Source organism: Ylistrum balloti, unplaced genomic scaffold (assembly GCF_031769215.1).
Source record: "Ylistrum balloti isolate Yb309-2 unplaced genomic scaffold, AGI_CSIRO_Ybal_v1 Utg369640, whole genome shotgun sequence".
NCBI classification, from domain to species: Eukaryota; Metazoa; Mollusca; class Bivalvia; order Pectinida; family Pectinidae; genus Ylistrum; species Ylistrum balloti.
In genome coordinates, this window is record NW_026781901.1 from 1,813,642 (window position 1) to 1,838,437 (window position 24,796).

The window sequence follows — 24,796 nt, forward strand, 5'->3', positions numbered from 1 at the left end:
ACAAAAAGAACTGAAAATACTTATTAATTTTTATGCCATATTGGCACTTTAGAATTTCTTTAAATCTAGAAAAAGAAAGAGGAAAATGTGTAAAACAAATTGTTGAAAAGCTTAAAATTTGAAAACAATTAACTTCATTGTAAATTGGAATTCCACCCGTTGTCTTTTTCATCATTTGTCCTGTTTACTTGATGAACTTCCTTGTCGTGTGTGTCATGCCACGACGGCCATCAAGAATTTTGATCTACCTACCCTGTTGTCTTCTTAACGGGGTAGGTGTTCACTGATTCATAGCAATCTAATCTTATATGGAAGTATATGTTGGGTATTAGATCATTTCAATTTTTTGCTCTTATCACATGCAACAATGACTGTTACCACACCCCTGGGCTAATTGGCGGAGAAATACGGTAGTATATTGTATCACTATACAACATGAACTATGTAAGCTACATAAAATGTCAGGAAGGAAGAGGTAAAACTCACCTTTGAACCTTTTAAAGCTTGGGTATGTGTATATAAGATGAAATGTTTCAAGTCACGTCCCAGAAGAGAGAGAATCACTTTGTGTAAGATGTACATGACTCCTGAAGTGTATGTGGATAGAGGAGAGATTTACGGTAAATTCATGGTAATATTATGACTAATTGTGAAACACTTTGTTAGTGTGTAGGCCTATATACACTGTACTACAATATAAAGGTCTTGTCCGGAGGCCCACTGGCCAGGGATTTTAGAGCAACCATCCAGGCTTACACACAAGTACTTCATACAAGAGGTTTAAATTCGTCGTGGTGTTCTATAACTTGTAGTGAATGTGGTGGTAGGATTACCACGCTGTTGTTGTGAGGACACTATAAGGACAGTGAATTTATGTTCCTTGGATCCAGTGGGATTAAGTTTTGTTTTTGTTTCAAGTCTTCCTACATGTAAGTAGTCTTGATATACATCATTCTGAATTGAACCTGTTATAAATTGTTCAGCTGTATGTGTGGTGATGTGGAAAGAATATCTGTAAATCTGTAACATAGTTTCTAGTATTCTGGAAGACAATAGAAAATAGTTTCTAGTATTCTGGAAGATAATAGAAAATAGTTTCTAGTATTCTGGAAGACAATAGAAAATAGTTTCTAGTATTCTGGAAGATAATAGAAAATAGTTTCTAGTATTCTGGAAGATAATAGAAAATAGTTTCTAGTATTCTGGAAGATAATAGAAAATAGTTTCTAGTCAGAAATAGGAATACAGGAATAGAGGTTGTTTTTCTTTAGGAGTAGAAATAGATTGGCAAAAGTTGTTCATATTCAAAAGTAGAAATCTACAGACAAAGGTTGTTCATGTTCATTAACAAAAATAGATGGACAAAGACTTTTACAACTCTTTATGTTTTGGTCAATATAGCACACATTTTTACTGATAGATATACTTTAATGGATTGTGATTTGTAAGTTTAAGTAGGTTCTCATGTGTATGATCTTCAAGATGTATGGGGATATTTTCAGAAGATTGTTAAAAGAATGCAGATGTAAAGTAGACACTTGACATCACTTAAGTCTGAGGATAGGATACACCAGTGTGTGTTTATCATATGTCACATAGCCCTTTGGTAACCAATTAACTGGACATGCATGTAATCTTCCATGTTTGAAGCTGAGGTATACAAGGTTGTTTTATATATATATTGTTGTCAAATAAAAAGTTTTAGGGGTTAAGTTTTTGAAGTTTTGCAGAGAAAAGGGCTATTTTGTGAACATTTATTTTCATGAACTAACACGAAAAAGAAAGGCCGGGTACACTAAATATACGACAAATGATTTATTGCTTGGCCTAGAATAATGACACTCGGTCAGGTTGATGTGTTGTTCGCGGTCCGTGCGAGGCACGTGCTAAAATACAAGAATCCTGTGCAGGGGAAGGTCATTGAGTTCGCCAATGGAAATTTTAAGTCTATTTGATACTGTTCAAGTATTCGGATTGATTTTTCAAAGTTTGATTCGAATTAAGCAATTTACATCCATGCCACGATTGACGGGAGTCCAGCGGGGACAGGCTATAGGAATGCTTTTGCAGGGTTAGGGCCAACTTCAGGTTGCTGCACATTTTGGTGTGCATATTCGGAAAATTCAACGTCTTGTCCAACGTGTGTGAGTGACGGGGAGGGTCATCGACAGACCGTGAAGTGGACGTCCGTGTGTCACGACGCCACATCAGGATCGGTTTATAAGACTTTCTCACTTACGTAATCGCCATCTCACAGCTACCGAAACTGCAAATAACACTAGGCAGTCATGACCGCCATATTCATCCTGATACGGTTCAAAACCAATTACATGTCAATGGCCTAAGAGCCCGACGTCCCTATGTTGGTCTGCCCCTAACTCCTGCGCATCGCTAACGCCGATTGGCTTGGTTACGAGCACACTTACCCAGAAATTTTCCTATGAGGCAATGGAGACGGGTATTCTTCACTGACGAATCCCGGTTCACTCTCTACCGTTTGGATGGGTGACGTCGTGTATATCGACGTCGAGGGGAACGTTACACCGACGCGTGCGTCGCTGAGCGGGATAGGTTTGGCGGTGGTTCAGTATGTGTTTGGGGCAGTATCTCCTATGGGTTTAAATCACCCCTGATTGTGATTGACGGTAATTTAACCGGCGTAAGGTATAGAGACGAAATCCTTCGCCCAGTTGCCGTGCCATGTGTGCAAGCACAGAACCTGATATTCCAGCAAGACAATGCCCGGCCCCATGTCGCTAGAGTTTGTCAGCAATTTCTTGCCAACAATAATGTAATCCCAATCGATTGGTCAGCATTCAGTCCAGATTTGTCTCCAATTGAGCATTTGTGGGACGAATTGGATAGGAGAGTTAGGAGACGTCCAAATGCCCCCACTAATCTGGTCCAGCTCACACGTGCCTTGCATGAAGAATGGAATAACATTCCCATTGCAAGGGTTAACACCCTGATGAATTCCATGCATAGAAGAATCAGGGCTGCGACAGCTGCGCATGGAGGACACTCAAGATACTGAAATGTCCGGCCATGTTGTGCAATACAAGTAGGGTCATCGCTAAAAGGGGGATATTTTTGGCATAATTAGCATTGATAATCGAGAGAACCTTCAACAAATGGTTCCAAACAGATGAAATTGTATACAAAAATGAATGAAATAATGTTTAAGGTTATCATCGCTATTTCTGCAAAGGAATGTTCAAATTTCTTAGCAATAAGAGCATAACAAAGAAGAAAATTAGGGAAAAGATCCAACTGTCAAAGAACAAATAAATATCAAACAATAGTGGGCACAAAGAACCCTCTGGGATATCTTGATTTGTATATATACAATACAGGATATTATCGGAATTACGAGGAAGTCATCTTTTATCTTCAAATAAAAACTGTACAGTAACAGGAAGATATTAATAGTAGACCTTATGTTTACTAAAAATTACCCCTGACCTTACCAGGAAGCCGGATGCTGGAAGCCAACGTCATCAAAAGATTTGAAAAGTACAGAATTTTTTATTGTTTTTGTGGATTTTTTTTCATGTGTATATTTCTCTCAAATACAAAAAAGTATTTCACAGCAACAGAGGCACTGCAACTGTTTAATTCAATAAACAAATAATTTTCAAACACAAAATGTTTCATGAACAAAAATGCATATAGATGTATGCACCTGCAAGAAAACTGCATTTAATAATAAATTAACCATAGAAACTGATTGATGGTGAATAGAAACTGAGAGATGGTGAATAGAAACTGATTGATGGTGAATAGAAATTGAGTGATGGTGAAAAGAAACTGAGAGATGGTGAATAGAAATTGAGTGATTGATGGTGAATAGAAACTGAGTGATGGTGAATAGAAATTGATTGATGGTGAAAAGAAACTGCGAGATGGTGAATAGAAACTGATTGATGGTGAAAAGAAACTGAGAGATGGTGAAAAGAAACTGAGAGATGGTGAATAGAAACTGAATGATGGTGAATAGAAATTGAGTGATGGTGAATAGAAACTGATTGATGGTGAATAGAAACTGAGAGATGGTGAATAGAAACTGATTGATGGTGAATAGAAACTGATTGATGGTGAATAGAAACTGAGTGATTGATGGTGAATAGAAATTGATTGATGGTGAATAGAAACTGATTGATGGTGAATAGAAATTGATTGATGGTGAATAGAAACTGATTGATGGTGAATAGAAACTGAGTGATTGATGGTGAATAGAAATTGATTGATGGTGAATAGAAACTGATTGATGGTGAATAGAAACTGATTGATGGTGAATAGAAACTGATTGATGGTGAATAGAAACTGATTGATGGTGAATAGAAACTGATTGATGGTGAATAGAAACTGAGTGATTGATGGTGAATAGAAACTGATTGATGGTGAATAGAAACTGATTGATGGTGAATAGAAACTGATTGATGGTGAATAGAAACTGATTGATGGTGAATAGAAATTGAGTGATTGATGGTGAATAGAAACTGATTGATGGTGAATAGAAACTGATTGATGGTGAATATGGTGATGGTGAATAGAAACTGATTGATGGTGAAAAGAAACTGATTGATGGTGAATAGAAATTGAGTGATTGATGGTGAATAGAAACTGATTGATGGTGAATAGAAACTGATTGATGGTGAATAGAAATTGAGTGATGGTGAATAGAAACTGATTGATGGTGAAAAGAAACTGATTGATGGTGAATAGAAATTGAGTGATGGTGAATAGAAATTGAGTGATGGTGAATAGAAACTGATTGATGGTGAATAGAAACTGATTGATGGTGAATAGAAACTGATTGATGGTGAATAGAAAATTGATGGTGATAGAAATTGATTGATGGTGAATAGAAATTGAGTGATGGTGAATAGAAACTGAGTGATGGTGAATAGAAACTGAGAGATGGTGAATAGAAACTGATTGATGGTGAATAGAAACTGAGAGATGGTGAAAAGAAACTGATTGATGGTGAATAGAAACTGAGTGATTGATGGTGAATAGAAACTGAGTGATTGATGGTGAATAGAAACTGATTGATGGTGAATAGAAACTGATTGATGGTGAATAGAAACTGAGAGATGGTGAATAGAAACTGAATAGAAACTGAGAGATGGTGAATAGAAACTGAGTGATGGTGAATAGAAACTGAGAGATGGTGAATAGAAACTGATTGATGGTGAATAGAAACTGATTGATGGTGAATAGAAACTGATTGATGGTGAATAGAAACTGATTGATGGTGAATAGAAATTGATTGATGGTGAATAGAAATTGAGTGATGGTGAATAGAAACTGATTGATGGTGAATAGAAACTGAGTGATGGTGAATAGAAACTGAGTGATGGTGAATAGAAACTGATTGATGGTGAATAGAAACTGATTGATGGTGAATAGAAATTGATTGATGGTGAATAGAAACTGATTGATGGTGAATAGAAATTGAGTGATGGTGAATAGAAATTGAGTGATGGTGAATAGAAACTGATTGATGGTGAATAGAAACTGATTGATGGTGAATAGAAACTGATTGATGGTGAATAGAAACTGATTGATGGTGAATAGAAATTGATTGATGGTGAATAGAAACTGAGAGATGGTGAATAGAAACTGATTGATGGTGAATAGAAACTGATTGATGGTGAATAGAAACTGAGTGATGGTGAATAGAAACTGAGAGATGGTGAATAGAAACTGATTGATGGTGAATAGAAACTGATTGATGGTGAATAGAAACTGATTGATGGTGAAAAGAAACTGATTGATGGTGAATAGAAATTGATTGATGGTGAATAGAAATTGAGTGATTGATGGTGAATAGAAACTGATTGATGGTGAATAGAAATTGAGTGATGGTGAATAGAAACTGAGTGATGGTGAATAGAAATTGAGTGATGGTGAATAGAAACTGATTGATGGTGAATAGAAACTGAGTGATGGTGAATAGAAACTGAGAGATGGTGAATAGAAACTGATTGATGGTGAATAGAAACTGATTGATGGTGAATAGAAACTGATTGATGGTGAATAGAAACTGATTGATGGTGAATAGAAATTGAGTGATTGATGGTGAATAGAAACTGATTGATGGTGAATAGAAATTGAGTGATGGTGAATAGAAACTGAGTGATGGTGAATAGAAACTGATTGATGGTGAATAGAAACTGATTGATGGTGAATAGAAACTGATTGATGGTGAATAGAAATTGATTGATGGTGAATAGAAACTGATTGATGGTGAATAGAAATTGAGTGATGGTGAATAGAAACTGATTGATGGTGAATAGAAACTGATTGATGGTGAATAGAAACTGATTGATGGTGAATAGAAATTGAGTGATTGATGGTGAATAGAAACTGATTGATGGTGAATAGAAACTGAGAGATGGTGAATAGAAACTGAGTGATGGTGAATAGAAACTGATTGATGGTGAATAGAAACTGAGTGATGGTGAATAGAAATTGAGTGATTGATGGTGAATAGAAACTGATTGATGGTGAATAGAAACTGATTGATGGTGAATAGAAACTGATTGATGGTGAATAGAAACTGATTGATGGTGAATAGAAACTGAGAGATGGTGAATAGAAACTGAGTGATTGATGGTGAATAGAAACTGATTGATGGTGAATAGAAACTGCGAGATGGTGAATAGAAATTGAGTGATTGATGGTGAATAGAAACTGATTGATGGTGAATAGAAACTGATTGATGGTGAATAGAAACTGAGAGATGGTGAATAGAAACTGATTGATGGTGAATAGAAACTGAGAGATGGTGAATAGAAACTGATTGATGGTGAATAGAAACTGATTGATGGTGAATAGAAACTGATTGATGGTGAATAGAAATTGAGAGATGGTGAAAAGAAACTGATTGATGGTGAATAGAAACTGAGAGATGGTGAATAGAAACTGATTGATGGTGAATAGAAACTGAGAGATGGTGAATAGAAACTGATTGATGGTGAATAGAAACTGAGAGATGGTGAATAGAAATTGAGAGATGGTGAATAGAAATTGAGTGATGGTGAATAGAAACTGAGAGATGGTGAATAGAAACTGATTGATGGTGAATAGAAACTGAGAGATGGTGAATAGAAACTGATTGATGGTGAATAGAAACTGAGAGATGGTGAATAGAAATTGAGAGATGGTGAATAGAAATTGAGTGATGGTGAATAGAAACTGAGAGATGGTGAATAGAAACTGATTGATGGTGAATAGAAACTGATTGATGGTGAATAGAAACTGAGAGATGGTGAATAGAAACTGATTGATGGTGAATAGAAACTGAGAGATGGTGAATAGAAACTGAGAGATGGTGAATAGAAATTGAGAGATGGTGAATAGAAATTGAGTGATGGTGAATAGAAACTGATTGATGGTGAATAGAAACTGATTGATGGTGAATAGAAATTGATTGATGGTGAATAGAAATTGAGTGATGGTGAATAGAAACTGATTGATGGTGAATAGAAACTGATTGATGGTGAATAGAAACTGAGAGATGGTGAATAGAAACTGATTGATGGTGAATAGAAACTGAGAGATGGTGAATAGAAACTGAGAGATGGTGAATAGAAACTGATTGATGGTGAATAGAAACTGAGAGATGGTGAATAGAAACTGAGAGATGGTGAATAGAAACTGATTGATGGTGAATAGAAACTGATTGATGGTGAATAGAAATTGAGAGATGGTGAATAGAAACTGATTGATGGTGAAAAGAAACTGATTGATGGTGAATAGAAACTGAGTGATGGTGAATAGAAACTGAGAGATGGTGAATAGAAACTGATTGATGGTGAATAGAAACTGATTGATGGTGAATAGAAACTGATTGATGGTGAATAGAAACTGATTGATGGTGAATAGAAACTGAGTGATGGTGAATAGAAATTGAGTGATGGTGAATAGAAACTGAGAGATGGTGAATAGAAACTGAGAGATGGTGAATAGAAACTGAGAGATGGTGAATAGAAACTGATTGATGGTGAATAGAAACTGATTGATGGTGAAAAGAAACTGATTGATGGTGAATAGAAACTGATTGATGGTGAATAGAAACTGAGTGATTGATGGTGAATAGAAATTGAGTGATGGTGAATAGAAACTGATTGATGGTGAATAGAAATTGATTGATGGTGAATAGAAATTGAGAGATGGTGAATAGAAACTGATTGATGGTGAATAGAAATTGATTGATGGTGAATAGAAACTGATTGATGGTGAATAGAAACTGAGAGATGGTGAATAGAAACTGATTGATGGTGAATAGAAATTGATTGATGGTGAATAGAAACTGATTGATGGTGAATAGAAATTGAGTGATGGTGAATAGAAACTGATTGATGGTGAATAGAAACTGATTGATGGTGAATAGAAACTGATTGATGGTGAATAGAAACTGATTGATGGTGAATAGAAACTGAGTGATGGTGAATAGAAACTGATTGATTGATGGTGAATAGAAACTGATTGATGGTGAATAGAAATTGATTGATGGTGAATAGAAACTGATTGATGGTGAATAGAAATTGAGTGATTGATGGTGAATAGAAACTGATTGATGGTGAATAGAAACTGAGAGATGGTGAATAGAAACTGATTGATGGTGAATAGAAACTGAGAGATGGTGAATAGAAACTGATTGATGGTGAATAGAAATTGAGTGATGGTGAAAAGAAACTGATTGATGGTGAATAGAAACTGAGTGATGGTGAATAGAAACTGATTGATGGTGAATAGAAACTGATTGATGGTGAATAGAAACTGAGAGATTGATGGTGAATAGAAATTGAGTGATTGATGGTGAATAGAAACTGATGGATGGTGAATAGAAACTGAGAGATGGTGAATAGAAACTGATTGATGGTGAATAGAAACTGATTGATGGTGAATAGAAACTGAGTGATGGTGAATAGAAACTGATTGATGGTGAATAGAAACTGATTGATGGTGAATAGAAACTGATTGATGGTGAATAGAAATTGATTGATGGTGAATAGAAATTGATTGATGGTGAATAGAAATTGAGTGATTGATGGTGAATAGAAACTGATTGATGGTGAATAGAAACTGAGAGATGGTGAATAGAAACTGATTGATGGTGAATAGAAACTGAGAGATGGTGAATAGAAACTGATTGATGGTGAATAGAAACTGATTGATGGTGAATAGAAACTGATTGATGGTGAATAGAAATTGATTGATGGTGAATAGAAATTGATTGATGGTGAATAGAAATTGAGTGATGGTGAATAGAAACTGAGAGATGGTGAATAGAAACTGATTGATGGTGAATAGAAACTGATTGATGGTGAATAGAAACTGATTGATGGTGAATAGAAATTGATTGATGGTGAATAGAAATTGATTGATGGTGAATAGAAATTGAGTGATTGATGGTGAATAGAAACTGATTGATGGTGAATAGAAACTGAGAGATGGTGAATAGAAACTGATTGATGGTGAATAGAAACTGAGAGATGGTGAATAGAAACTGATTGATGGTGAATAGAAACTGAGAGATGGTGAATAGAAACTGATTGATGGTGAATAGAAACTGAGTGATGGTGAATAGAAACTGAGAGATGGTGAATAGAAACTGATTGATGGTGAATAGAAACTGATTGATGGTGAATAGAAATTGAGTGATTGATGGTGAATAGAAACTGATTGATGGTGAATAGAAACTGATTGATGGTGAATAGAAATTGAGTGATGGTGAATAGAAACTGATTGATGGTGAATAGAAACTGAGTGATGGTGAAAAGAAACTGATTGATGGTGAATAGAAACTGATTGATGGTGAATAGAAACTGAGAGATGGTGAATAGAAACTGAGAGATGGTGAATAGAAACTGATTGATGGTGAATAGAAACTGAGAGATGGTGAATAGAAATTGATTGATGGTGAATAGAAACTGATTGATGGTGAATAGAAACTGATTGATGGTGAATAGAAACTGAGAGATGGTGAAAAGAAACTGATTGATGGTGAATAGAAACTGAGAGATGGTGAATAGAAACTGATTGATGGTGAATAGAAACTGATTGATGGTGAATAGAAACTGATTGATGGTGAATAGAAACTGAGAGATGGTGAATAGAAACTGATTGATGGTGAATAGAAACTGATTGATGGTGAATAGAAATTGAGTGATGGTGAATAGAAATTGAGTGATGGTGAATAGAAACTGATTAATGGTGAATAGAAACTGATTGATGGTGAATAGAAATTGAGTGATTGATGGTGAATAGAAACTGATTGATGGAGAATATGCTTTCCAAATTACTAACTGCGTCACTGATTTTTCATAATTAGATTTTAACTACAAATCACATCATCAGCTGGTGATCACTTTCAGTGAATATTTAAAAAGAAAAAAAATAGAACAGAAATGTAGAATGTCTGTCAGCTGCTACTTGTCACCTCAATGACACATACAGGTAATACACCATATAAATTTACACTTACATATCATAGATCATCACACCATCTATTAGTGAAGCATCATAAAGAAAATAATTCCAATCTAGCTAATTCTATCTGGTCAAAAGGATGAAATTATATATAATCCTGACTAAAAAACTGGATCTTGTGGTATATGGCAAGTTTAAATTTCTCATTATACTGTATTTTCCGTTTGAATTTGTATGTGTTTTTAATCAGTCAAGACACAAATTTTTACAGAAGAAAAATACCCACATCTTTCGTATGACTGACAGTTTGAATAGTATTGAACAGAATCATTGGTCATTAGTTCTTTCATTATGCTAATTATATATAACACTACAAGATGTAATCAATTTATTGTTTGTTGTAATAATTATGTTTTTTTTTTCCTAAGCTGGAAGAAACCGGAAACAGGAAGTTCAGAAATTAAGATATTCAGCACCTGCCAAGGGAACAGAGGAAAGTGTATATGAACTTGCTCAGGCTGCCCCAGATACGAGTAAACATATTTCTTCATCAAAGGGAAACAACCCTGTGAATACCAAAAAAGTGCCATTACACCGAGCACAATCGGAAGGATTGACTTATGATCATGTGTTTAACATAGCTGGAACAAGCTTTGATTCAGGTGTTGACACTGGTGTGGAGACTACATGTGAAATTCCAGAATCAGAACTGGATGATTATGATCATTTAAGTACGTGGAAAGGTAGTAATCCGTCCAGTCCGCTGAAGTCCCCTAATCACACACACGGTCAAACTTTTGAAGTAGGTGAAGAAAAAGTAAAAAGTCCCAAAATGAACACAGTATCCAGTGCTTTTACTGCAAGAGGTGCAACTAGGTCCTCTCCAAAACAGTCTGCAGGTCGAGTAGAAGAGATTTATACCGGTGCATACGAAGAACCATGGGATTCCAAGCAAAGTCAACAACATTTTTCAAACATTGTTGGGAAGGCAGAAAGCAAATACCCAGAGAGTAATGATGATAGAATCATTCCAGGAGTAGTTATACAACCGAAAGTGAAACAGCCGGAGGTATCTGTATATGAGGATGCGTGGGACACAGAGGAAAAACAAAAACAGTTTGAAAACAGAGTAAAGGAAGCTTCAAGGAAGCAAAGTGAAGGGGTTTTACCGAAAAGTGATGAAAGTGCTTCATCAAGTGCAACTTATGATGAACCATGGACAGACATAAACTCTATGCGAACAACACAACCACCAAAGTCAATACCAGGACAACCGAAAATGAGAGTGTCCTCTTCACCAAGCCCTGCTCAGCGACCTCCGCAAGGCCTGCCACCTTTGAATAATCCTGCTCATCGACCACCTCAAAATCTACCCGGTGCCTCAGGCTCTTCTGTTCCAGCTGAGTCTAACACATATGAGTCCCCATGGGACACAAAGAAACGAGAACAGGAGCTGGAAGACAAAGTCCACATGTTAAGACACAGTAGCCCTGTTAACCAAAGAACAGTAGTAGACTCACCTCCTCCACTGTCTCCAGGATCTCCTCCCAACTTTTACCCTCCCCCACCCCCTGTGTCACAGACCTATGAAGAAGCGTGGGATAGGAAACGACCACACCTCCTTGCTAAAGCTCAATCAGGTCAGTCTTTAATCTAGTATAGATAATACTATGAAGATCTCTTATTTAAGATATTGTACAAATGGCAGATATTTCCATCGTGTTAGATTATTCTGCATGTATTTCAAAATGGTTAAAACAAACATTGGAGAGTGTAAGTAGTAGACCAGTATTTTTTTTCATTGGAAATGCTTTTCCAAAAGAAATTGAATAGCTTAATTAGTAAAATGAGTTTGATTATTTTAGCTGCATGATAAAGTTATAGGGACTTTTTTCATGGTTATCACTTTGTATAAGTTCAGCTACATTACAAAATTAAAAGGAATTTTTTCATGGTTATCACTTTGTATAAGTTTAGCTACGTTACAAAATTAAAGGGAATTTTTTCATGGTTATCACTTTGTATAAGTTTAGCTACATTACAAAATCATAGGGAATTTTTTCATGGTTATCACTTTGTATAAGTTTAGCTACATTACAAAATCATAGGGAATTTTTTCATGGTTATCACTTTGTATAAGTTTAGCTACATTACAAAATTATAGGGAATTTTTTCATGGTTATCACTTTGTATAAGTTTAGCTACATTACAAAATTATAGGGAATTTTTTCATGGTTATCACTTTGTATAAGTTTAGCTACATTACAAAATCATAGGGAATTTTTTCATGGTTATCACTTTGTATAAGTTTAGCTACATTACAAAATTAAAGGGAATTTTTTCATGGTTATCACTTTGTATAAGTTTAGCTACATTACAAAATTATAGGGAATTTTTTCATGGTTATCACTTTGTATAAGTTATGACATTTGCAGTATTTTTATTGTTGTATTTTTGTAACAACACATCGAAACCCTATTCTGTTACAGCTTCCTTGTTGGAAGTTATAATAACTTCCTGAAACAAGTGATTGGTTAATCGATTGTTGATTCAGGTAGTTACACATATTACACTGATGAGACAGGAATTTCCACATACAGGTGTACCTTTGGTGAGGGGAACAATTTCTAAAAGGTTATATATTGTAAATGATAATTGTACATCGTTATACATTTTATCAGGTATGTGAGTGGAATAGTATGGAATGACATTACAGATTCCTTGTTTTACGTTTTTCTGCACTGTTTATTTCATTTTAAATACTCTTCTCAATCCAGAGGGACACAGTATCGCTTCTGGCCAGATCAGAATGCCAGAAGTTCCAGGGAGGGAACGTGCTGAGCCAATAGACTCTGGCCTGCCATTGGATATACAGAAGTAAGACAGAGATATATAAAACATTGTGTCGTTCAATTTGTTTGATTTGATTAATTTTTCTTGTCCTATGTTTCATGTGTAATGACTGATTAATATGTTCTCTAGTAGACACTTCATCTTTGGAAAAAAAACAGTTAATTTTGATTTCTTTAGATTTAAGATAGTTTGGTGAATTTTTAAAAATTTTTTGTTTATCTCCAAAACAATTTCTTGAGAACAAAACTTTTGAAGAGTTCTATCTTCTTTGTGATTACTACACCATGAACTATAGGATTTGGCTGACGGAGTTCCTAATGTTAAATGTATTTATAACATGCATGCCCCCAGAGTAATAGAGCTTTAGAAAGGAAACATTAATATTGTAATTGGTAATAACTTCTCTCTGAATTTTTGAAATAATATTTAAGTTAAAAGAGTAATTAAGATGTGCAAGGCATTTTTATTCTATAAATAACTTTGATAATTGGCAGATATGTAAATGGGTTTTCATTTTATGTCACAGTAAATCTGTTTGCCCAACACTTTGACTAATTGAAAAATGATTGAACCATCACACTGATATTGAAATGATCTGTGTAATGATAGTTGGTGTGAATAAGTATGAAGACCAACACAACAAACTACATATATGTTTTGGCCTGCAGTCTTTAGGAACAGTTCGTTTGATGAAATCTCATTACATGTAATAACAAAGTGATAAGTCATAGTTGTGAAACTATCACACTTTGAAGGGGTTACTTTAAACTCATGCACATAACTTTTTCTCTTAGCTAACCGAGAGATGTCAATGGCCACGGTTCATCTTGTTAAATCTAGTGGTAAACACTGTCGGTGATGGAGTGTATCTTATACAGGACTGGTGTTAACAGTGTGTGGTACTGTAAACATTTACTATAGGAAGTGATGATATTTGATGCACACATTGTTCTAATAAATTCATGCAGATGACTGTTCATAAATATTTCCAAGTAAATTTCAGTCACAACACACATCAAAAAGTCACCAGTAAGTGCGATACTTAGTGGCTGACGGGTTTTTCCTCTGACGGGTTTTTCCTCTGATGTTAATTTCTTCCTTTTTATGTCAAGATCATTACTTGTGATATATAACTATTGCTGTGATTGGAATAGCTTTCCGTACAACAACAAACTGATGTTGACTGATGGTTATATGTTCAGCTGACTATTTGAATATTTAATTTTGTAAGTTGTCATTATGATCCGTCATTAATAATCAACAGACAATCATATTGTATAGTTCTAGGTCTGTTAATATTTCTATGTTGTTAAATTTGTTAAAAATTACATTCTCAATCAAGAAAGAACAAATGTAATTTGGTTTCGTAAATATTGCTGGCATGTATAATTGGATAGGTAATGAGATACTTCTTTTGATTAAATCCTACATCTACAGAACTAGAACTCTCCACAGTACACTATCACCTACATCTACAGAACTAGAACTCTCCACAGTACACTATCACCTACCTCTACAGAACTCTGCACAGTACAGCATCACCTACCTCTACAGAGCTCTGCACAGTACAGCATCACCTACCTCTACAGAACTCTCCACAGTACAGCATCACCTACATCTACAGAACTAGAACTCTCCACAGTACACTATCACCTACATCTACAGAACTAGAACTCTCCACAGTACAGCATCACCTACATCTACAGAACTAGAACTCTCCACAGTACAGCATCACCTACATCTACAGAACTAGAACTCTCCACAGTACAGCATCACCTACATCTACAGAACTAGAACTCTCCACAGTACAGCATCACCTACATCTACAGAACTAGAACTCTCCACAGTACAACATCACCTACCTCTACAGGACTAGAACTCTCCACAGCACACTATCACCTACCTCTACAGAACTCTCCACAGTACAGCATCACCTACATCTACAGGACTAGAACTCTCCACAGTACAGCATCACCTACATCTACAGAACTAGAACTCTCCACAGTACTGCATCACCTATCTCTACAGGACTAGAACTCTCCACAGCAAACTATCACCTACATCTACAGAACTAGAACTCTCCACAGCACACTATCACCTACCTTTACAGGACTAGAACTCTCCACAGTACACTATCACCTACCTCTACAGAACTCTCCACAGTACAGCATCACCTACATCTGCAGAACTAGAACTCTCTCCACAGTACACTATCACCTACATCTACAGGACTAGAACTCTCCACAGCACACTATCACCTACATCTACAGAACTAGAACTCTCCACAGTACACTATCACCTACCTCTACAGAACTCTCCACAGTACAGCATCACCTACATCTGCAGAACTAGAACTCTCTCCACAGTACACTATCACCTACATCTACAGGACTAGAACTCTCCACAGCACACTATCACCTTCATCTACAGAACTAGAACTCTCCACAGCACACTATCACCTACCTCTACAGAACTCTCCACAGTACAGCATCACCTACATCTACAGGACTAGAGCTCTCCACAGTACAGCATCACCTACATCTACAGAACTAGAACTCTCCACAGTACAGCATCACCTATCTCTACAGGACTAGAACTCTCCACAGTACAGCATCACCTACATCTACAGAACTAGAACTCTCCACAGTACAGCATCACCTAATTTGGTTTCGTAAATATTGCTGGCATGTATAATTGGATAGGTAATGAGATACTTCTTTTGATTAAATCCTACATCTACAGAACTAGAACTCTCCACAGTACAACATCACCTACCTCTACAGAACTAGAACTCACCACAGCACACTATCACCTACATCTACAGAACTAGAACTCTCCACAGTACACTATCACCTACATCTACAGAACTAGAACTCTCCACAGTACAGCATCACCTACCTCTACAGAACTCTCCACAGTACAGCATCACCTACATCTACAGGACTAGAGCTCTCCACAGTACAGCATCACCTACATCTACAGAACTAGAACTCTCCACAGTACAGCATCACCTATCTCTACAGGACTAGAACTCTCCACAGTACAGCATCACCTACATCTACAGAACTAGAACTCTCCACAGTACAGCATCACCTAATTTGGTTTCGTAAATATTGCTGGCATGTATAATTGGATAGGTAATGAGATACTTCTTTTGATTAAATCCTACATCTACAGAACTAGAACTCTCCACAGTACAACATCACCTACCTCTACAGAACTAGAACTCACCACAGCACACTATCACCTACATCTACAGAACTAGAACTCTCCACAGTACACTATCACCTACATCTACAGAACTAGAACTCTCCACAGTACAGCATCACCTACATCTACAGAACTAGAACTCTCCACAGTACAGCATCACCTACATCTACAGAACTAGAACTCTCCACAGTACAGCATCACCTACATCTACAGGACTAGAACTCTCCACAGTACACTATCACCTACCTCTACAGAACTCTCCACAGTACAGCATCACCTACATCTGCAGAACTAGAACTCTCTCCACAGTACAGCATCACCTACATCTACAGAACTAGAACTCTCCACAGTACAGCATCACCTACATCTACAGAACTAGAACTCTCCACAGTACAGCATCACCTACCTCTACAGAACTAGAACTCTCCACAGTACACTATCACCTACCTCTACAGAACTAGAACTCTCCACAGTACAGCATCACCTACCTCTACAGAACTAGAACTCTCCACAGCACACTGTCACCTACCTCTACAGAACTCTCCACAGTACAGCATCACCTACATCTGCAGAACTAGAACTCTCCACAGTACAGCATCACCTACCTCTACAGGACTAGAACTCTCCACAGCACACTATCACCTACATCTACAGGACTAGAACTCTCCACAGCACACTATCACCTTCATCTACATAACTAGAACTCTCCACAGCACACTATCACCTACCTCTACAGAACTCTCCACAGTACAGCATCACCTACATCTACAGAACTAGAACTCTCCACGGCACACTATCACCTACATCTACAGGACTAGAACTCTCCACAGTACAGCATCACCTACCTCTACAGAACTCTCCACGGTACAGCATCACCTACATCTACAGAACTCTCCACAGTACACTATCACCTACCTCTACAGAACTAGAACTCTCCACAGCACACTATCACCTACCTCTACAGAACTAGATCTCTCCACAGTACAGCATCACCTACCTCTACAGAACTAGAACTCACCACAGCACACTATCACCTACATCTACAGAACTAGAACTCTCCACAGTACACTATCACCTACATCTACAGAACTAGAACTCTCCACAGCACACTATCACCTACCTCTACAGGACTAGAACTCTCTACAGTACACTACCAGACATGGCTTTAGTTAATGTGATAAAAAAAACCAAGTTCAGACAGACGTATATATCACATATGTGTTGTATGTCTCTGGTTCAGATGTATGTTTACAAATGTTTCTAAATGAATGGAAGAAATGGTTTATATTGCTTAAACTTCAGTGTCAATGGAACCTTATTTTAACGCTGAATCTTTTCAGTAGCAATTAGTTACTGAATAACAATCAAATATTATGTACGTATTTTTATTCTTATAACACAGTTTCTAAGGATGGACTCGTCTGATGTTTTGTCCGGAAGTAATTCATACATGTAATTCAGTATAAACTGATTTCCAACATACTATCTCACACTTTTTCTGTTATATACTTCGTCATATACTTTAACCTTCACTGGTGTGATTGATCTGGTTTGAGAAGTAGGGTTAATTAATAGAAGTGACAAACATAACATATTTTGGAATCTTAAACCAAGTGTATATTGAATTAGAACTGTCACTTTATTGAAAAAAATTCTCTTTTGATAATGAAACATTTACTTAAATACAAACAAAAAAAACATGTTTATGAAACACTATGTTCCTGGTAGCAACAAAATTCTGAGGTGGGACATTAAAGCTGTACTATGTAAGGCATGTGCCAGCTGCATGCACACTTTGTGAAACACTTATGTCTTCATTGTGATAGTAACTTGACACTTTTATTTCAATAGTTATGGCCATAGATAAAATTTTTCAAATGTAGGTCAAAGGTCAAAGTCAAGGTCACATGATCAAAAATTTTGGTTCCACCACAAAGGTCTTGTCACGAGGAACGCATGTCAAATACAAAAGCCCTACCTCTTACAGTGCAATAGTTATTGGCAAGATTAAAGTTGACAACAAACAAACAGAGCGCAAGAACAATGTGTCTCTGATCATTCGATCCGTGGGCATAAACAGAAATATGTACTTATATATTATAAACAAAAATATGTACTTATATATTATAAACCTACAATATCCTTATATAATTAATGTCTATATATATGTTACCCGTCTATCAATATGTCTTTGTACATGTGTATTTCAAGCTTATATATCTGTTGTTCTGAATCTATGTATATATCTATGTACTTGTATATCAAAAATCTATCATGTGTAATTCCTTTTTAATATATCTATGTATCTGAATATTAAAAGTCTATAATATGTTATTCCTTCTAATATATCTATGTATCTGAATATTAAAAGTCTATAATATGTCATTCCTTCTGATATATCTATGTATCTGTATATTAAAAGTCTATAATATGTCATTCCTTCTAATATATCTATGTACCTGTATATTAAAAGTCTGTAATATGTCATTCCTTCTAATATATCTATGTACCTGAATATTAAAAGTCTGTAATATGTCATTCCTTCTAATCTATCTATGTACCTGAATATTAAAAGTCTATAATATGTCATTCCTTCTGATATATCTATGTATCTGTATATTAAAAGTCTATAATATGTCATTCCTTCTAATATATCTATGTACCTGTATATTAAAAGTCTATAATATGCTGTTTGTTACAGATTCTATCATGGCAGCATTACAAGGAAAGAGGCAGAGGAGCTGATGCGTATACATAAGGAGGGTAGTTACCTGGTGCGGCGCAGTGAAACACAGAAGAATGTCTTCTCCCTTTCTATAAAGTATGTTTCACTAGTAAATACTGATAATTTGATAAAATTGCTAGTAAATTGAATTTCGTTGTACTGCAAGAAGCCCATTCCCTATGTCAAGGGAACATACTTTTTATTGACATCCGAAATTTCCAGATATAGATTCAGGGATATGGCAAATTTCTGGTTTCTGGAGACAAGGTGGTTTTTTTTGGTTTATTTATTTGTTTGTTGTTTTTTTTGTTTTTTTTTATTTGCATTCTAATAATATCCCCTTCCCCTAGAGAAATTTGTATTTTTCCGATTTTGTGATCATATTTTCCCAATCAGAAGTCATTAAAATATCTGTAGGTATCAATTGATGTGAAAAGTCATACAGAATGAAAATGCAGAAAAAGTGTTGATAAATGATCAGTAAACATTAAACAAAAACCTGTTGATGTTATCTTTTTGGTTTTCAAGAAAGAACATACTTCTCTTATTAGCAGAAAAATACTGCTGTATTTTCCAAATGGAAAAAGTGCAGGTCTCTGTTGAAATAAGGGGTTAAAAAATCACTGTCCTGGAAAAAGTCCTAGGGTGGGGAACCGTCAAATTGCTTTAGCCATCCATCTCCACAACTTTATCTGTTTTGTGGAACCGTTTGAAACTGGAGGGATAAATTTTATCTGAGAATGTTTGCAAAACTTCAGATATATGACTATGCCCCAACTGTCTGTTTGATGGTAACATGACTAAATGCTAAGATTAACCAAAGACACTGCATCAGAATTAAAAGAGAAAGTATCATCTGCACGTTACAGGCCAGTTTGGTAACGTAGCTCACTCTACATCCAAACTCACTTACCCGTATGAGCAGGTCGCCACATACATTGTAAATATCAGATCCTATATTGAATAAGAATGTTTTATTGCTGGAGAATGCCAGCACAGAAACAGAATATATATAATTGCATATTTGCTATGATACACATTTTTGAGAATGATTTTGATGATTACCTTCATATCCAGAAAGTTCGTCCAGGATCACATAAATGGTACTATTTTGTTTATCTTTTTACAGAGGTATAAGGGGCATGCCAATGCATATAAGGATTGGATTAAGTAACGGAGAGTACATCCTGGGAGAGAATAGCCAGCCATTCCCGACCGTTCCTGAGGTCATAGACTACTACACCCGACATGAACTCCCGGTACAGAACGCAGGCCGTCTTCGACTCCTCTATCCCATCATGCGCAACAAACATACAAACTAACTTTAATAAGTTTTAAAAAGGATTGGATATTATACATGTAAATGTACGATATATGTAAAATGTTTCGCAATTTGTACATTAATGACTGTAAATGATACTTTTTTTGTTTTTAATCAGACATTTGTGTACATGTTACATGAATAGAGTTTGAAATGGAATTATGTCTGTGATTGGTTTAAGAGAGAGACACATCCTGAACAGAGTTGTTTCACTGCACATAGATTGTCTTTCATTACAATACTTATTGATGTATTTAATACCTTGTAATCAACAGATTTTGGATTAAATTCCATTCTCTGTTAATCTCCTTTTACTTTGATCAAAATCTGTAAAATACAAGTAAAAGCATTGAGGGACCATTTTATAATAACAGAAAACAGTACTTTTTTCGTGTCTTAAAATCCTGTGTGCTGAGTTGAAAGATTTATGGTCCGAAGTACATAACAGTTTTCATATTATAGGCGGACATTATCTCCTCGTACTCTATAAGTGATGATTAAGATTCAACATTTGTAAACCGGACTCAGATGATCCGAAATATATGTACAGTGCTGGAATATTGATAATCTTGTTTAAAAATCTACACAATTTCAATGTAGCTGTTGATATTATAGATACTTGTAGTTGTATCGTTTTAATTCTGTGTTCAGATGCTGAGTCTGCTGTATAGTGAGGTTAGTTTGATATGAACTAACATTTTGATGATGTTACTATCCATGGATATGTAGATGACAATCATTGTGTTGATAGTGTAACCAAGGACAACCTGAACACTTATCTCCCTTTTTACCCACCTGTTTGTGACAGTGTTTTCATCACTGTAAAAAGTCTTTTTTTCGTGATTTTACCAAAAGCATGAAAGACATGGTTTTCTCAATTGAATTAGATTTCTCAGAATTTTGATTTTTAACAATTTCATGCAATCTTTAATATGAATGAAAAACAGAAGCCGTAAAAAAACCAACCACTTTTATTATAATTTTCTCTCTCAATCTTATGTATTAACAATCACTAAGTTGTAAACATTTGGATTAATACAAACATATTGGTTGATATTGTTCATTTTTCTTAAAGTCCTTTTCTGAAATACCACGATGATGTAATTAATTGATGTTGAAGTTGATGCAAAATACATTGTTATCTATGGATATTGAAACATACATGTACATAATCATTATATGTAATATATATCAGAGGCAACCCATATTAAACAGATATGACTGTACATACTATTTATCAAACTGTATATTGACTCCTAGTTTGTCACATATGTTGAAGACAAATGATGTTTTGAATTTGAGGCTCTTAAGCCTGATCATGAGTAAGTTCTGTGATAATTTGCACTTGTTTCAAATTTTCACAAGTGTGGGAGAGGCAACAAGAGTTATTCCCCTTCGCCCTTATCATTGGGAATGTTTTGTATGTGTACATCAATCACTTGCTTTAAGTTCTAATTAAAAAGCTTAGTTTGAGCTACAATTAACAATTTCATCAAACACATCCTAACTGTACCATTAACAAAATGGCTTTACTTCTTCATGAAGAAAAAAATCTAAATGTTGGAAGCTTCATTTTGAAATCAAAGATAATTTACCAAAGAAAAATACAACTTGTAAGATTATGTGATTAGTATGTACTTGTCCATTTACTCAAACAAAATAAGTATAGATGTTTTAGTTCTGTGTGTGATTCTCCTTACAACATAGATGAAGTAGAGCCCAGTGATAATATTACTTCTCCAGGTGTGGCTGATTTCTTATACAAGTTTATATTTACATTAAATCTGCTTGAAAGCATTGATTACTTTTTCATTCATACAAACATAACAAAACTGGCATAATCATAGTATTTAGTGATACACAACCACATCACCTAGCTGTACCTGTCCTCTTAAACTGATGTTACAAAGGACATGACTGTAAGAAGTAAAAAGAATTTTTTTTAATATCTTGTCCTGAAACTATACTTCGGTAACAATGTTTGATATTTTAGAAGAGAACAAGTGTAAACATGCATGTCTATAGATATTACTAAATACATTATTATATATGGTATGTTACACAATGTAACATTACTATTACAAAGATATTTATGCAATCACTCTTAACTGGACTTGTTATATACACTTAAGTATTTGATATTATTTAAATCTTTGCAATATTTCAGATTCATGTGTTCCTGTATGAAATAACAACACCTAATATGGTATGCTGTACTGTATACATTTGTAATTTGATACTCTTTCAGTTATTGAACAAAAGAATGCATTTTATACAGTATCTATATAAAACATTATTTAGTTACCTGAATATAGCATAACTATTAACATTTGTGACACAACACTTTAAGATACAGCTGTATAGATATTATGATATATAAAACACACTTTTTTAAAAAGCTGTTTACAATCTTAAATGAACTTTTCTCTGTTTCTTGATTCATTCAACTGTTTCAATTTGCTCAAATCTGTCTATACAAACTCTTTACAGCAGTGTCTTTTTTTCTTTGGTGTATTTGTGTGTGGGTCCTGAGCAGAATGTATGTGCTCTTGAAGTGTCCTACATCTAGGTAGATATAACATATGTAAGTTTTGTTGAATATCTGTATATGCTGGTGCTAAGCCTGTTATTTTTCAGAAGGTGCTGTCTGTATTTATGCTTGTATGATTTCTGTGATAATGGATATAAGTTTTTGCAAAGTTAGAATATCTAAACTTTATCATTTAAACTGATGGATATTGGGACAGACACATCTCTTGTAGTGGGACAGGGAGATTAGTGATGGATAGTGGGACTGACTGATTTTGTGGTTGGACACCAAGAGTAGTGATGCTGGATAATGGGACAGACTGATTTTGTGGTTGGACACCAACAGTAGTGATGCTGGATAATGGGACAGACTGATTTTGTGGTTGGACACCAAGAGTAGTGATGCTGGATAATGAGACAGACTGATTTTGTGGTTGGACACCAAGAGTAGTGATGCTTGATAATGAGACAGACTGATTTTGTGGTTGGACACCAAGAGTAGTATGCTGGATAATGAGACAGACACATCTCTTGTAGTGGGACAGGGAGATTAGTGATGGCTGGATAATGGGACAGACTGATTTTGTGGTTGGACACCAACAGTAGTGATGCTGGATAATGGGACAAGAGTAGTGATGCTGGATGAGACAGACTGATTTTGTGGTTGGACACCAAGAGTAGTGATGCTTGATAATGAGACAGACTGATTTTGTGGTTGGACACCAAGAGTAGTATGCTGGATAATGAGACAGACACATCTCTTGTAGTGGGACAGGGAGATTAGTGATGGCTGGATAATGGGACAGACTGATTTTGTGGTTGGACACCAACAGTAGTGATGGCTGGATAATGGAACAGACTGATTTTGTGGTTGGACACCAACAGTAGTGATGCTGGATAATGGGACAGACTGATTTTGTGGTTGGACACCAAGAGTAGTGATGCTGGATAATGAGACAGACTGATTTTGTGGTTGGACACCAAGAGTAGTGATGCTTGATAATGAGACAGACTGATTTTGTGGTTGGACACCAAGAGTAGTATGCTGGATAATGAGACAGACACATCTCTTGTAGTGGGACAGGGAGATTAGTGATGGCTGGATAATGGGACAGACTGATTTTGTGGTTGGACACCAAGAGTAGTGATGCTGGATAATGGGACAGACTGATTTTGTGGTTGGACACCAACAGTAGTGATGCTGGATAATGAGACAGACAGAAATTTGTGGTTGGACACCAAGAGTAGTGATGCTGGATAATGAGACAGACTGATTTTGTGGTTGGACACCAAGAGTAGTGATGCTGGATAATGGGACAGACTGATTTTGTGATTGTTTTGATACTTGATACTTCTTGCGGCTTTAAAGCGGGACAGTTGCATTAGTTTTGGCAAGTGCTAGCTGGTAGTGTACAGAGTATCAATGAATGTATGGTTGTGTGGACGGATAAATAGTGGATGGATGTGGAGATGTTAGCAATGGATGGATGAATAGAAAAATGCTGGGTTAGACAAATAGTTAATGGATGGGTGAACAGAAAAATGCTGGGTTAGACAAATAGGTAATGGATGAGTGAACAGAAAAATGCTGGGTTAGACAAACAGGTGATGGATGGGTGAACAGAAAAGTGCTGGGTTAGACAAACAGGTGATGGATGGGTGAACAGAAAAGTGCTGGGTTAGACAAATAGGTAATGGATGGATGAACAGAAAAG

The 24,796-nt window shown here is 35.8% G+C and overlaps 1 protein-coding gene across 1 annotated transcript in view; it reads left to right on the forward strand.

Moving 5' to 3' along the window:
- Positions 1–23,701, forward strand: part of LOC132553769 (uncharacterized) — a 46,327-nt gene extending 22,626 nt beyond the window's left edge. Inside the window, exons 3-6 of the mRNA XM_060218045.1 lie at positions 10,872–12,083; positions 13,221–13,320; positions 19,208–19,327; positions 20,361–23,701. Of these exons, the coding sequence (XP_060074028.1) occupies positions 10,872–12,083; positions 13,221–13,320; positions 19,208–19,327; positions 20,361–20,553 (1,625 nt within the window). The 3' untranslated portion in view covers positions 20,554–23,701. The remainder of the gene's footprint in view (positions 1–10,871; positions 12,084–13,220; positions 13,321–19,207; positions 19,328–20,360) is intronic.
- Positions 23,702–24,796: the final 1,095 nt, after the last annotated feature.